Consider the following 17,228-nt stretch of genomic DNA (forward strand, 5'->3'; position numbering starts at 1 on the left):
AAAAATAGGAAAGGAATGATATCATGGAACATCCGACGGAACAATATAGAACACCCGATCTGGTAAATTATCTATTTTCACATTCATAGTTACGTTCGATAAGAAACAACAATGCTCTGTTTTCCAGACGCCTGTGCTACCAGCATATGCGTCGTGATTGTTCGTTGCTAATCTTTTTAAATAATCTTTGATATAAAGGCACGAAGAATCCAAAGATCAAGTAATAAAGAATTAGATGAAATCAATGAAGAGAGAAATGTGACAAAATTTCACTTGTGATATGAAAATTAGAAGTCAAGCTAATAATCAGCTTCGTGATGAGAGGGAATCAAGTGCTACAGTATACTAAACAAAAATAACAGGAGTGTAGAAAAACTCATTACATCATAATGCAAGCAGAAGAATTTAGATTAATACCATGCCATCATAAGAAAAACAATAATGGAAATTCGTACTCCGAACAAAACATCGCTTGACGTCGAATATTTAGCACAAAACCATTTCAGAAGACAACTTCAATCCAAGAAAAAACAAACACAATCAATCAAACAAACAAACAGATACATAGGAAACGCACCCAATGAATCCAAACCGGTAAAACAGAAATGAAACTCAAGGAATATGATGAAAACCAGGAAACACACCCAACGAAACCATACCGGTACAACAGAAAGGAAACTCAAATGAATATGACAACCCAATCTTAATAGCGGCAAAATTGGACCATCCAACGAAAAGGAGAAGATAAGTAAGATTGCAGTTTACCGCCAACCCATTTGAATATCGCAGAAAAGAAGAGGAACCCAGGAAATAATTTTAGTGAAGATGGTTTTCATAGTTGTTAATTTCGGTTGTCGACGAATAAAAATAGAATACCTTATAATAGTCACAGTTTGTAGAAAGCCTGTCTGATCAGAAAGCCAAGAAGGAACAGAACGACACAACTTTTTAACCCTTGGTTTTCATAGAAGAGAAAGTGGAAGACTGAAAGCAACCGCTTCTAGTTTCCTCCTTTCTTTTGCTTTCTCTTTTCTCGTCCGCGGCTTCCCTTCCAAACTCCGTGTACAGTCAGTTCCTCTTCTTTTTTTCTTCTTCTTTTTTTTTGGGTGTGGACGGAGTGAATTCGAACTCTACCCTTTGTCACAGAATCCAAACTCCAGAGGGAGGGATGAAGAGAGAGAAGACGTTGAAAAGAAATTTTCTCACTAAACCCAAGGTTTTTGGCAGAAGACGTCGAATCTAGGCCATGTTAAGAAAATAAAAGAATAATAGTGGGGTATAATTTCTTAATTTGTTGTGCGAGTTATTAAATTTTCTTTAATCGTTTCTTAAAACAATTAAAAATTAAACAGATGCAATTGAAATTTTTATTATTGAAAGTCATCTAAATTAAGATATTGATATATTTATGGAATGCTGATATTTTTATGCATAACAATTTTCTCGCCAATAAATTATTCAGGGAATATTTTTTCTAATTTTTCCAATTAATATGCAATAAGAAAATATTTGTTATCATGAAATTTGCTTCGGATAACTCAAAAAAATTATTATATACTAGCTTTGATTCTTAATATAAGACCCTAATCCACTTTGTTTTTCATATTTATACATTTTTTCTAAAGTAGCCCTTTTAATAATGATAGTTCTAGTCAATACACTTAATTAACAAAGATATTTTAGGAAAGACAACACCTATTTAGGACAAATAACTAATTTAACTTACTTCTTTAATTTCCTCAAATTAGTCAACTGACTTTTATAATTAGGACCGGAGGTAGTATTTGTGTTTGTGAGTGAAATCGTCGTGCTCGTGTTTTTTAATATTCAAATGGCCTTCAATTCTCACCATCGTATTAGGAGGTGTCTGGAATTGTATAAAAGTGTTTTTTAAAAGTATTTTTTTACAAAACGGGACAAACTCCTTCACATATTTATTTTGTATACTGTAAAAATACTTTTAAAACTATAGTTTAGTTTCTATCCAGACACTTCCTTAAAATACACCATCTTATCAAAAAAAAAAAACAATAATAAAGTACACCAAATTAGAATGAATTGAGGGGGTGATCCAGCATATTGTGACTGAGTGTATCCTGGGATTCTCCTGCATTATGGCAACAATAATCTTTATCTTCATTGATATCCTTTCAGGGGATAAAGATTATTATATCTTCATTATGGCATTTACAACAATATAAATAATTGAGGGGGTGATCCAGTTTCAGCAAGACAAGGGACGATTCATGATGACAATTAGTAGGTTGACAAATCCCAAAATGACACAGTAGAAAATTAGAAATGGGCATGGCATCATACCATAATCTCAGGGGAATTAGAGAAAAAGGTCATTTCAATTCACAACTATTCATTTACCACTATGGCTAATCTCAACGTTTCATTTCTTTACCTGATTAAACATCTAGATGTATCAAAACAAAAATATGTACATAATTAAAACTCATGATATTATATTTAACGCTTTCAAAAACTACGATCTGGTTTTTAATATAAAATATTATCTATTTTTGTCTAATATTTTAATTTTTGTTCTCATAATATTCCTAATTGAAACGTCAGTCCTTTTCTGATGAATAAAAAAAAAGCAAATATAATGAATTAATTACGAGGGTGTTTATGTTTTAAAAAAGTCATCACAGATTTTTAACACATTAATTGTGACTAGCTAATTCATTTCACTTTAGTAATTTAGGTAAGAAGCGGTTTGACTAATTAAGGAAGAAGAAGAGGGAGAATAGAGACGAAGTTGTGGTTCTGCTATGGCTACCCATAGTTTAGTATTAACGCGGCAGACTCAGATTGCGTCGGTCACGTTAGGTTGTGTTGTTAATTTTTGAATGTTATCTGCTAGCCCACATTATTATTAACACTGACAATTCTTACATCATATTTAATATCTTAAATTTTTCAATCACATATAATCATGTATCTTATTTTTAAAATATTAATACTTCTTTTAATTTTAAATATAAGATTATTTTACACTATAAAATAGGTTTTATATTTAGTGTAAAATATGTCTTATATTTAGGACCGGAGAGAATATAATTTAATTATAAATTCACATGAAAAAAAGATATATGACCATCTGTTATTAAAGAACTTAACACAATGAACATAAGAAATTTGTTCTAAATTTCTTTTTGTTAATACTCCTCCAATCCTTAATATAAGATATAATTATTAAATTAGTTTTTGTCCTAAATATAACATCTATTTATCATATTTATTAATTTTTTATAAATTACCCATATGGATACTCATTTAACCATAATTAAGTAAGTGAAAGGTGAATATATTAAAAAGGATAATTACAGTGTTTTAGAAAAAATATGTCATATTTCTTATAATTAACTAAATTTAATCAAATTAGTTAAATATGTGTTATATTAAAGACTGAAGAAATATTAATTAATGGTTGTTTGTTCGATCTAATTGTCCTTTTTAGGTTTAAAGAATATTCCATTCTCGCGCATCACCGGCGTCCCGGACCGCTCATCATCATCGCTATCATTCATCACAAGCTCGCAGGTCACTATTATTTCATGTTAGCTTCACACAAACAAAAACATCAAGAGACGTAGATCATCATAATCTGGAAAGGAGTAATTGAAATTAAAAAAAAATTAAGACTAAATAAGGATTAATATAATTTTAACCACTTAAATTTGTCTTCATTTTGGTTTTAGTTCTTCAAGAAACAAAATGATACAGATTTTTATTAGATTGTGAGGACTAATATTTTAAATAAAAAAATTAAGAAATCAAAATTTATAGTTTAAAAATTGAGGAATCAAAATCAAAATCAAAATAAAAATAAATTTGAAAGACTAAAAATTATATTAACCCATTGAATAATTAAAAAATATTCAAAGGAAGGAAGGGAAAGAGGGAAGGGGGGGGGATGCACGGTGGATCGAGCTTGCATGCCTTGAAGCATCAAACAATTTGTGGATGACACTGACAAAAAGACGAGAAGTTATATAACCACACACATATGGAGAGAGCAGAAGAGGAGAGGGAGGTGAATGATAATATTAATATATCATCTCCATGGATTCTTTTCCAATCTGCATGCACAAGGTCTAGAATGCTCTTTTATCAGGTCCCAAAAAAAAAACAAGAATTAATGCTCTTTAATGTGGTTGGTTTTTATTTTTAATGTTAAAAAATCAGAGGGGCGGTGTGGGAATTTGACAAGAGTCCATGAGGTGAGTAGAAAATGACAACTACGAAGTAGGCGAAATCAGTTGGCGGGAGAAGTCAGTCAAGGAGGATGGCTATCCAACAATGGAGAATTGCTGGTCAGCATCCAAGAAAAGTAGATCAACCAGCCCTCTCGTCCCCATTAACGTATTTTAGGATTCGAATTTCAAGAAGTAAGATGCCACGCAATTCAGGCATGAAGAATTTTGATTCTGTAGTAGCCGCAAAAATGTGGCGCATGAGAGAGGAAAAAATAAAATACATAATTATAAAGTCCTACATCCGGTCCTTAATATAAAAGATAGTTACTAATTTATATAAATTAAAAAACTAGTTAAGTTAATTATTTGTAATAAATATATGTTGTCTTTCATAAAATATCATTGCTAATCATGTGTATTAATGAGAACTACTATTTGATAAAATATGTAACATATATAACTACTATAAAGATTATCCTAAAACAAAACAGAGAAACATGAAAGGCAGAAATATATTAAAATATCATACTCCTCCAGTCCTTAATATAGGACCCAATTATTGAGTTGGTTTTGGTTCTAAATATAAGACCCATTTCTCATATTTATCAATTTTCTCTAAATTACCCCTATAGAAGTCCATCAATTATAATCAAGTAAAAGAAGGAAATGAGGTATTAAGAAAGATAATTATGGTGTTTTAGGAAGATGTGTCACATTTTTTATAATTAACTAACTTACCTAACTTTCTTAATCTAATCAAATTAATTAAATGGATCTTATATTAAAGACCGGAAGAGTATTTAAGATCAAATTAAATATCAAATTAGTTCTCATATTAAAAAATAGAGTAATACATCTTTACTTGTATACATGGGCCACGAGCCCACGACATCTAGAAGGTTGATGATTTTCTTTTGTGCGGGGCATAGAGACGGAAAAGAAATGATTCGTCAGGAAATAGGGGAAGCGGAACAATCAACTTGCGTGACGTCTAGATTTGAGGAGGACAAATCTTCCCTTGCCCAAATTTTGACCATAGCAAGTGGAAAGTGAAAGGTATGCGTTGGAGTCTGAGTTAGGAATGAAGAGTCGACCTTTTCAACACTTGCTTTTGCAGAAAACTTCCCCTCAAGGGTGGAATTCTCTTTCCGAGAATTCTTGCGCAACAGAATGTGCGGCATTGTGCTCGATTTGGATCATTGACTCCATTCTCTATGCCGTGTTGGCTGCGCGGTAATGAAAAAGAAAGTCGAGGAAAATGACGTTTGGTTCAATGGAATCAGGTTCCACAAACTATTCACATGGCACACATTAAAATTGTCCCCCAAAAAACAATGTCCTGCCTGGCTCATAAATAAGCAGCATTTGTCCAAATTTTTTTTATATTTAAATTTACTTTTTTAACTTTTTCACATTATCAAAAATCATTTTGTTTAAATCGTTTTCTTTTATAGAAAACTTTTTATTTCATTTTTCGTTCCCCCGGAAAACACGTAGTGTTAACTTTTACTCTTCCGGTCCTTAATATAAGACCCATTTAACTAATTTGATTAGATTAAGGAAGTTAGGTAAGTTAGTTAATTATAATAAATATGACACGTTTTTCCTAAAACACCATAATCATCTTTCTCAATACCCTTCTTCTTCTTCTACTTGATTATGGTTAAGGGAGTATCCATAGGGCTAATTTAGAGATTATTGATAAATATGAAAAATAAATCTTATATTTAGGACCAAAACCAACTCAATAATTAAGTCCTATATTAAAGACTGGAGGATTACCTCACAATTTGTCCTTTCCACGACACATTGGAAAGCGTTGTCAATCACGTTCTACGATAAAATAAAATCTGTCCATATGTCATTTTTACTTTAAAAAAAAAATTGATAACGAACATTTAAGAACTCCGACAACATCAAGTACACCAATTAATTCTATATAACTATATTTCAAACAATGGAACTACAGTCCCAAATGGGTACATAGAGCAGGAGCTTTTCAATGCTACACAACTATACCAGATGTGTTCTTCAGTTAAATAAAAAAAAAATGATAAAGCACGACACGTACAGCCAGGAAAAAATCATCACCATGATCCTTCCAGGGCCTTGAATTAACATCAATACTTCTAACGCTACAAACAGGACAGACGATACCCCGTGAAGCTCTACCAGAGCTCCAAGAAACTCTGAAGGTCACCTGAAATTGAGTGGGACTGTAAAATGTATACAGAGAGAAATGAAGCAGCCTGATAAAGATAAGTCGGCTAATTACAAAGCAGAAGATCTAGGATAAAGACGGCAATTAGGAGAGGCAGACTTCTATTCATAAAGATTGCATATATATATCACTTCGCAATCTCATGTAATGATTTCCCTGACAAGCCAATCCAAACTAGGATATGCGAAGTACAGGATGAGAAATGATGGGAGAGCAAACAGAATGGTAACAAGTATATACAGAGCCAAAATGGCTGCACTGGCTGGTATTGCATACAAGATTATAAGAAGAAGTATAATGATCAGCGGGAACTTAGCAGTCAAGTGTACAAAGAAAACCAGGGACTTCCGAAAAGAAGTGTGCAGTCTTTCCAAACTGAGAAAACCCCCAGCATTATTTTGATGTTGATTAGAACTTGACGGCTCTAGATGGCGAACAAGTTGTCCCCTCCGAGGATTCACATGGCTTGGTTGTCCTGCTGTTAAATGGTCTTTAATTGGCCAGAGTGATTGATGATCCCCACAGAAAGTTGAATGAGACTTCATTCTATCGCCATTCATGCTCTCAACCATCCAAAGAAGGAAGTAGTTCTTGCGAGGAAATTTGAGATTTCCCCGGTAAACCAAACGGAAAGATAAAAGGTTGCACCACGGGCATGAGATAAAAAGGGGAAGCTGAATGGGCAGCGTTGGAAATTTCACAACAGCCCATTGCAATCCTAGGATGCAGTTTTTACAAAGGGTGTGGCCACACCATAAAACATAGGGTATATTTTCAACAATATTAAAAGATTCCCAGCATATCGGGCATTCAAGCCCTTCCTCTCTGCTCACAACAGAAGAAGTCTCATCATCGGAGCATTCTGAAGCAGACTGAGTTGGCTTTAGAGAATCATTTTTCAGTTTCACACTCCCAGCAATACAACTTGACGCAAAGTTCCACATTCTGAATCACAACAGAAGAAAGCAGACAGCATTACTCGGACCTCAACATGATCATTAATGATAGCCATGAGAAGTCACAAAACACAAGCCTGAAACATTTGCAATAGGGACAGGAGCAGATGAAGTTATCCCTAGAATAAAAGAGTGACATAGCACTCACCAAGGGAATAGCTTCACCTTCATATTGTTATGCAATGCAATCCATTGTATAGACAGATCCGATGCATCGGAGTTAACTATGAAACAGGGCTGATAGATAATTATGGGTTTGCAGAAACACATTTAACTAGGATAACATCATATCTCCAGCATCAACTCAGTACGCATCACAAAGTAGTTCAGGAAAGAAACTAGAATTCAGGAATCATTTAATGTAACCATATAAAATTTAAAGACAACCTAGGAAGCAGTTGGACTGTGTGTGAGGCAGTCACTAAATCAAGATAGAAAAAAAGATGTTGATTATGAAACATGCATGAAATAACAAGTTAATGGAGTACAGCTGCCTGTAGCTCAATCAGGTAAGCAATGAGAATCATGAATCAAGCGCTTAGCATACAGAGTAACCCAAACTGTCAAGTTACAAATGAAATTGCATCTTAGCAATAAAGACAATGAAATTTGGCACCCTAACAGGACTTATAAAACAATTCAATATAAGCACAGCGTGAATAATGAGTAAGCCGTAAACAGCGCATCATAATTGCGGTTGCTTAGGTAATAACACTGTAGTAGCAATGGCGGTGATCATGCCACTGGCATGGCCGCGATAAGGGTAGTGTTAACATGATGATAACGGTAATGAGAGTAATGATGAAGGAGAATGTGGCAATAGAAGCAGTAGTGGCATCAATTGCCAAGGAGTGTGCTAGCGGAAATGGTAGCAACGAATAACGATAATGAATAACGAGAAAAAAAATATTTTTTTCAATTAAGGAGAGTTATACAGGATTTCTTATCATGTCTAACCCCTCTCTTGGCTTTCTTGGGTGCATAGAATTATACAGTGATGCGCAGATAAAATGTTCTAAGTTAACGGCTTACACAATTTATTGCGCAGACTAGCACAGAATAAAATTCGATCCTATTAGCTCTCTTATCTAGCCTAATGGCGCATCAAACAAAGCCTACTGGACGAAAAGAAAAGTAGAAGAAGCTCAAATTTGCACTCCCACCGTCGGCCCCAAATAAGAAATAAATAAACAAATAGAGAAAAATTTTCCCTCGCAACCAACCTACATCGTAACCGCTGCTTCTAAAGACCGGTCAAATGTCAGGTTCGCAAATATAACAAACACCCATAACTTGAACTCTCCGATCCAATTGAATCCAAATAAAAAAGGAAGATCATTCTCGACGAAAAAATCAAAACAGTCCAACAACAGGGGGAGATAAAACGACTGCAATCCCCCACAAAAATCCTAACGCGCAGAAAAGAATTCGATCCTCACAATCGATGAATCATAAATGGAAAATCAAGCGAGATAACTACAGGCTATGCAGGTGAGCAAATAAAGAGGCGGGAATGCAAAAAAGAAGAACAAGAACAAGCAGTACCTAACAATGGAAGCGATTAAACACCGGTTGAGAGAATTAAAAAATAGCTAAGGAAACCCCCGATACGTAGCCATCTGGTGGAGGTAGGGTCAGGGAGTGAAGCTGAGGAGAGTGAAGCGAAGAGCAATAACAGAGGATTGAAGGAAAGGAGGGCATATGATTGCAATGATGGGGGCTTCGCTTACTTCGGTTTAGGTTTGGGCATTTGTACTGAACGTGGGGGCACAGATCCAGCGCCAGCAAACGGCAGCCACAACCTGCTTCGTTCGTTTTCACTTACACGATAACGACGTCGTCTACTCCGAGGCTCAGATATTTTGGCCGATTTACTATTATTTACATTATTTATTTATTTGATTGGTTATTAAAGATAATCTCCTCAAGTCCTTCCTTTGGGAGCACCTCGCCCCCCTCTCTCCAGTCTCTACTGCGTGGCCTGAAATTTTGGTGCTTTTCTTTCTTTTGTCGGATTCTTTTACCTCATCAAACCTCTTCCCTTGTCCTGTCAATCTCTCTCTTTCTTTCTTTCTTTCTTTCGTTTTCCGTTTTTGAGATTATCCTTATTTTAAACTGCCAATTTGACGCGTGGGTACAAATTTTAATTGGGCTGGGCCCAAGTTTATAGTACTCAGCTGCAAAATTTCTGGCTTAAAAAAATAAGTGAATCCAGCTCATATTACGTTTATGGCTTTTCTTGGGCCACATAATCAAGTCTATACGCAATCAGAAGTCATAACAAAATAAAATAAGCGTAGCCACCAAGCGTTTGTAAGGAGTTGACTCACAATTAACAAGATTATTTTGCTGCTGATATGAAAATCTTAGTGGTAAGCATTCTGAAAGTATCTCTATAAGCATTCTGTGAACCTAGACTTTCCAAACCCCAATTCACCTAAACTTTTTTGCATTAAAAAAAAAAGCTTAAAAACGGAGACTAAGTTTAGTAAAAGAAACTAATTTCATATAGTGTGATGAATCATAATTGAATTTTTATCAGAAGAGATGTCTGTATTCAATACGTGACAATGCTTTGAATACCACTGCTTTCAATAAAAATTTGCGTGCGTCGGAAATATTGAAAACTTGTGAATGGCAAGCATAGGTTATTCAAGCGTGATGGGTATGATGGAATTCAATGCATCTTTATTCTACTCATTTGCTGGCATGAGTTTTTCATATTCATAATATTAAGATACCTTGAAATTAGATTCCTCGTTAAAAACGACAAAATTTTAAGGGTTAAGATGCAACTATACCCATGATTTTATTTTTCAGATATACTTTTGTTCCTGATCTTTTTAGTGGTGCAATTTTGATCCTAATCTCTTCTTTTTTGGTGTAATTTTGACCCTTAGAGGTAGAATCGCACCTAAAGATTAGAGGCAAAATCACACCTAAGAAAAAAAATCAGGGACAAAATTGCATCTTAATTCAAATTTTAATGAAATGGACCGAAGTGTAGTTTTTAACTGTAAAAACTGGATTAGAATTTTAAACTGTTTTACAATTAAAACACGTAAAATTACAACAGTCAAGTCGAATTGACATGAGATTGACCTCTTGTCCACAATTCACTTTCGGATGACCAGAATATCCCACGTTTCAATTAACAGGCAGTTAAGCCCATGCCCAAAAAGAAAAAGTAAAAGTACCCATTTGCTGGGATTTAATTTTAGGCGTTTAATTTATAAAGCGGATTTTTGGGGCTAGTTTCGTGAGATAAAATTCTAATGTTAAAATTTTAAACACTGACAAAACACATTATGTTTAATTTTTTAAAAATAATAATAATTGATTTGAAAAATCATTAGTTGAGACTAATTACGCTGCAATTAGTTCACTGCAACATACAACCAAACTAAAACCTTGGATTCCCTTTTATCTTAGGTGTAAAAATTAAATAATTAATTTATAGAGACTAAGATGATTAGTTGTTTTAGTTATAATAAATGTGTGTTGAACTTTCTAAAATATTGTTTAATTATTTGTGTTAAAAAATTTCCGGACTTATAAAAACCCCTTCAACATAGAATAAAAATAAACTTCTCAACTGTATTTAAGACCGAAGAATTACATAACTAATAAGACCAGGAAAAAAAAAATCCATGAAAGCAACCAAAAGCTTGTACCAATTAAAGATAAAAATAGAAAGCATTGATTAGAACTCTCCCTCCCCCCAGCCTCTAGAGACAAATTTTAGCTGAGTAGAGGAATTGCTGAGACTGCTTTTTATGAAGCTCGTCCTGAGCATCCCATGGTGCTTCTGCAGAAAGGGAGTTTGGGAGCTAGTCCCCAGTCTATTCAGTTTCTTGTAATTGGGCTTAGCCCACTCTTGCAACAACAAAAAAATAACCAATAACCTCTTAGACTCCATGCAAGTATATATTACGACTCAAATAACGTTTATGATGATATTTATAGTTTACATGTAAATTACGAGGTTATGATATTAACAAATAAATAAATAAATAACCGCGTGTTTTTATGAGATATGGATCATATTTGTTTATAAAATGTACTAACTTTGAGGGACAATTCCCGTCTTATTATATCATAATAATAACGAAAACTAAGTTTAAATCAAGCCCGCATGGTTTGAATATGCACCAAGACATTGCCTGCATTTAGGCGTTTGGAATCACTTATACAAGCATGTTATATATGAGTTGAGGCAAAACTCTCCTTACATACTTATATCATATTTTGTAAATTACAATTAAAAAACTACTTATAAGTCAATCGAAATAAATTCTTAGTCTTCTCCAGTGCTTTTAAATATATTTTTAATAGAAAGATATTTGCGCTTAATGTTTTTTTTTTTTAAAAAAAAAGGCACACACGCATACACACACGTACACACAAAATTATACGTACAGGCAGAAGACGTGTGCTTTGTACGAGTATGAACACGTACGAAAGAAGAACATGGGATGCCATATATTCATAATGACGATGCACAGAGACATTTCGACAAACATGCAGGCTACACTTGGATCGTTGTGTAGTATGTAGCATGATTGAAGTCACTGTTGGGCCACGGAAGCAATATATGAACAAAAATGGTTAGCTGGAAATACATGATATCGTGAACTCTTTCTCCTCCTAGTTGGCATACCCCTTTCATTTGCATTATTACGCTCCTCCCTTTTATCTGCCATCACTCCATTAAATAAAGCATCCAACTCCACCCTCTTCAATAAATTAAACCAAACCCTTCTATCGTATTTTTATCTGTAGATATTTATACGTCGTGATCAAATATCTATTCCCAATTATTCCTTCATCGATCTTCTCATCCCAACTACCGGCTGGATATTGGAGACGGATCAAATATATGTGAGGTTTTTTTTTTTTGAAAAAAAAAATTACTTTTGACAGTACAACGTGCGCATTAAGTATTATTCTCTCCAGTTATAAATGTATGAAGTTGATAACTAATTTATAAAATTAAATTAATCATAGTATTAGTTATTTATAAAACAGACAGCATTTGCTGCTTTTTTGTTACAAAACACACTTTCTGTTAAAATATTAATAAAACACACAAACGTTCGGCGTTTAAGTACGCGTACAATACGTGTGCACGGGTGTGTTGGGTGCAGATGCGTTCATGAGTCATACTCCCTCTGGATGATCATATGCATATAGTGATGCCAGCATCCCGTCTGGCCAAATGCTTTTTATTTTTATTTTTAAATATTTGTGGATTTTGGATTCTAGTGTATTATTAACGGCGTAATAAGGTGCCTGCATATAATATATTTGGGGAATGATGTGGGGCCAGCACCCCCTGAATCAGTCTCTACTGAGCATCATAAATAGTTTAATTTGAAAAATAATAGGGAGTGGGAGAGGGGCCTTATGCATTATTATATATATATATATATATATATATATATATTACATAATTGCACATTAAATATTAACTCAATCTCGTAACACTGCTTCAAATGACTGCCAAGACGTCCTCTCCCTTTGAATTCAGTGCTCAGTACATATCAACATTTGATTAGTTCTCTGGCATGAGAAGTAGGCCTGACCGGCCCCAACAATCGTCTTCCTCGTAATCCTCCCAACTAAATTGCTCCACAGGTTCAAACGGTTGGCGCCAGAAAGAATAATTGTTACGAGGCACTAAATATGAATACATTTTTTAGTTGGAATTTGAACTTTAATTCGTTATGCTGTGAGAGATTAATTCCTTTCATTAGACCCAACCCTCTATTGGTTTCAAAGCTGCATGTCGACATACACACTTTGAGACTTGTTTCTCTCGCCCACACTCATACATTATTTACAACCCACCAAATTCTCAATCATTTGCTTAAATTGTGAGAACTCTTGTAACTCGCACAAATTTCAACTAGTTATATTTTAGTGCTTTTTTTTTTCTTTTCAAACTAACGTGAGGGAGATAATTTGCAAACCGGTAAGGGAACTGATAGTTTGTAAGGTTGAGAAGAGGAACAAGGTCACGGACAAGCGCACACATGCAGGAATAGCTACCGGACGTGAGGAAGTTGCTTGAAATTCACTTAACTGAGGCGGAAGGCGGAGAAAAAGGAGTGTACGGAAGAGGGGAAAGCGACGGCCGACGGGTACGAACGGCGTGATGGACCCACAGAAGATAAGGGCATTGTTGTGTTTCAATTATTGTACCTGGTTTTTTCGAAAAATCAGGTTGGTTGCTTCTGTCGGCTTGTCCCTCCTACTTTTGTCTCTGCATGCATGTGGTTCCCAATCCTAACTCCCCCAATCATGCACCCCCCCCCCCAATATTCTTCGTTATCATATAATTATATCCTTTTCAATTAAGGTTGATCCAAGTTTCAACTCTAATTGATTGCAGCTCCACATAATATTCCCTTCAATCCTTATTATAACTTTCAGATAATTAATTCACAGATCACGAATAATTAGTCAAAATTAGCTAAAAATAATAAATAAATTAGAAATATATTTTTGTTTTTAAAGATGCCCTTATAATAAATTATAAATAAGAAAAAAGATGAAAGAAAATATGTGAAAAAATGTGATAGGAAAAAATAATTAAGAACACTATTAGAAAAATACATTAAATGTTAAGACAAACCCAAATTGAAGCTTATAAAATGTGCCACACTCATTCCTAAATTTGAACCTTATAAATAGGATTGTAGAGAGTATTATCTAAATCTAACAAACAGTTTTCTTAAATTTCCCTTCATTTGTTACTTTACTTTCTAAATTTTAACTTAGTACGTATCATTTATTAAGGTAAGATAGTATAAGAATTGAGTTTTATTGAGTCCGAAAATTCATAAGTATTTAGTTGTTTTAAATTAAAAACTATTAAAATTGAGTCATTTCGAGTTAGATCACCGACTAAATTAATAACTGAGGAAACGTTAATGAATTAAAATTATATATATTTGCTAAATTTAAATTCTAAGTATAGGTCCTATATTTGCGCAAAATCTCAGGTTAATCACAATATTCATAATTTATGAACGGTATGGTACTACTTCCGATCCTAATTATAAGAGTTAGTTGACTAATTTGAAGAGATTAAAAAAAATTAAATTAATTATTTGTAATAAATACTTTCCTAAAATAACCTTGCTAATTAAGTGTATTGGCTATAATTACCATTGTTAGGAGGATTATCTTTAAAAAAATACATAAATATGAGAGAAAAAATGGATTGGGATTTTATATTTATGACCAAAATAAAAATCAAATAAGGTCTTGTATTAAAAACTAGAGGTAGTATATTGTTTATTTGTAGGTTCTGAAATTTATAACATTTTACATATTATCATGTTCATTTCTATTTAATGATGTGGTTACTATTTTTATTTTTTTAACCCATTAATTAATTTTTTTGCACTTCATATTTAGTTGAAAAATCGAATTAAAACCTATAAAATTGAAGATGATATATATATATATATACTAATGATGAAATTAAGATTTTTAAGACTGTGGTAGCTGCTTTTTTTTTGGGGCCTGCATGGTAGTTGCATATTGAAGTACTATATTGTTTCAGTTTTTTTTTTTTTGAATTATTGCCCATATACGTACGTTTACATGGGTGAAATCAGGAAAATGATTCCGATTAATAATTATTTTTGTTTGTATTCCTCAAATCAAAGGAAATAATCTTTTACTAATTTTGTTTACTTACAAAGTACAAACGTGCTAAAATGTAAATGCTGACGAGACATGTTTTAATCATAATTTTGTTTTAATCCTTTGAGTGCACGCATTATCAAATAATTAATCAATGTCACTGCCTCTTTTGTTTTATGATTTAATGAAATTTTCTATTATTTCTGCTGTCGGACAGTACAGATAATTATTGAATGCTTCATTTTTCAGTTTCCTTTGATTGATTGACCATTATAATCATGCATAGCTTCAGATTGAAGCAACAAGCACTTATTAATTAATCACTATTTCCTTTAAAGACAAAATCCAAAAAAGCGATCGATATTGCCAATAATAATAACAACAACAACAATAATTCACCTTTAAGTACGGACATGTAATAACTATATAACGATGATTAGTTCGGGCAGAAAAAAGCAAAAAAGAACAGAGTCAGAAACTTTGGAAGATTTGTTCATAAAATGCATACATACAACCAACGGACGAAATCACGTAATTAATTATAAATTCACTTATGATTAGTGTCAATCGCAATCAAACACTGCTAGCAGACAACAATTGAGCTTAGATTAATTAGCTACAACCATGTCTTTTTTTTTTTTCCCGTAACAACAAATTAAAAAGCGGTGACTTTAATATATTTTGCTCTAATTTGGCACGCCTCCCCTTCATTTACTTCGATTCCAAATCATATATATGGGGATGTTTGATTCTGTTTTTCCATTTGTATGCCATCAAAATTAACAACGAACATTATGAAATTAATTATTTTTCAAAATGATTTTTGAGAAAATAAGTTAATTAATAGATGTCTGAATCATTTGGTTTGAATCTCACATTTAGAAGAAAAACAATTATTTGAAAATAGTTCTGAGTATCCTAATGTTGGGACTCATAACAATGCACCTTGGAGGTCAGCGTCGCATTACAGCACTTTAATTTACTCAACCTTTTGTCAATCATCCTCTCCAGTAAAAAATCTCCATAAGTAGCTTTCTCCGCCCGGCGTCGAAAGCTCTTAATGAAAACAATTTTATTATATATACATGTCATTGGAAGTGCCATGCCCAAAAAGCTAGCATTTGAAGTTGGAAAGTCCAAAGTTTATAAGGCTCTTACTATAAGGCAATCCGCCAAACGTGGGAATTATAGCAAAAGGGAAACAAAACTAAAATTTGTGTTAATTAGCCTGGTGATAGAAAGGATTATATATTGTGTTTTGCGTTACGGTATTTAATGTAAGACCTATTTAACTAATTTGATTATATTAAAAAAGTTAGGTGAGTTAATTGATTATAAGAAATATGACATATTTTTTCTAAAATATCATAATTATCTGCTTTAATATCATCCCCTCTCCTACTTGATTGTGGTTAAGAAAGTATTCATAGGAAGAATTTAGAAAAAATTGATAAATAAAAAAATAAATATTGTATTTAAGACTAAAATTAACTTAATAATTAGGTCATATATTAAGAACAAGAAGAATATTAGACAACTCAATCTCTATAAAATTTTCAGACGGCCAAGCTTAACTCAAATATGAACTGATAGGGAAAAAAGCAAAAAAAGAAACCCAATGTCGTGCTGGATTTGAAAACGGATGCGTACCGCATTTATCCTTGGAGAGTACTGCTGAAAAGAAATTCCTGGATGACCACAAAAATTTCGATTACATACCTGCAATATCTTTGATTGTGACTATATATCAACGTATACATGCAATACATTATCTCCAGTACTTAATATAAGAACTAGCTGACTAATTTGAGTATATTAAAAAAACTAGTTAAATTAGTTATTTGTAATAAATATAGATGTTGCCTTCCCTAAAACATTCTCGCTAGTTACTTGTATTAACTAGAATTATTATTATTACAAGGACTACATTGTAAAAAAATAAATGAATATCAAAGACAAAATGGATTGTGGTCTTACAAAATAAAAGTTTAAAAACCGGAGGTAGTATATACATGTGTGTGTGTGTACGATGCTGGCATTTTATATTCACCTGTCTGATTTATGGTGCTGATATATATAAACAAGGGGAAATCTTCATGCTAATCCCTGCGATGTAGACAGATTCCCAAATCAACACTGTACAAGTGAATATTTTAGGCCGAACTTTTCAAATTTTTTATTTAGATA

The 17,228-nt window shown here is 33.1% G+C and overlaps 1 protein-coding gene across 1 annotated transcript; it reads right to left on the minus strand.

The window, feature by feature from the left end:
- Positions 1 to 6,129: 6,129 nt before the first annotated feature.
- On the minus strand, positions 6,130 to 9,144 carry LOC114752067 (uncharacterized). The gene is made up of 2 exons (XM_028940801.1): positions 8,931 to 9,144; positions 6,130 to 7,374 (listed from the first exon to the last, which is right to left on the minus strand). Exon 2 carries the CDS (start codon positions 7,371 to 7,373, stop codon positions 6,570 to 6,572), a length of 804 nt encoding a protein of 267 aa, XP_028796634.1. The 5' UTR covers position 7,374; positions 8,931 to 9,144; the 3' UTR covers positions 6,130 to 6,569.
- Positions 9,145 to 17,228: the final 8,084 nt, after the last annotated feature.

This window comes from Neltuma alba, unplaced genomic scaffold, assembly GCF_004799145.2.
Source record: "Neltuma alba isolate B1F8T4 unplaced genomic scaffold, ASM479914v2 tig00007216_pilon, whole genome shotgun sequence".
Lineage (NCBI taxonomy): Eukaryota > Viridiplantae > Streptophyta > Magnoliopsida > Fabales > Fabaceae > Neltuma > Neltuma alba.

Excerpts from the sequence above, each read along its gene's own strand:
- LOC114752067 (XM_028940801.1), bottom strand. The coding sequence starts at position 7,373 with ATGTGGAACTTTGCGTCAAGTTGTATTGCTGGGAGTGTGAAACTGAAA.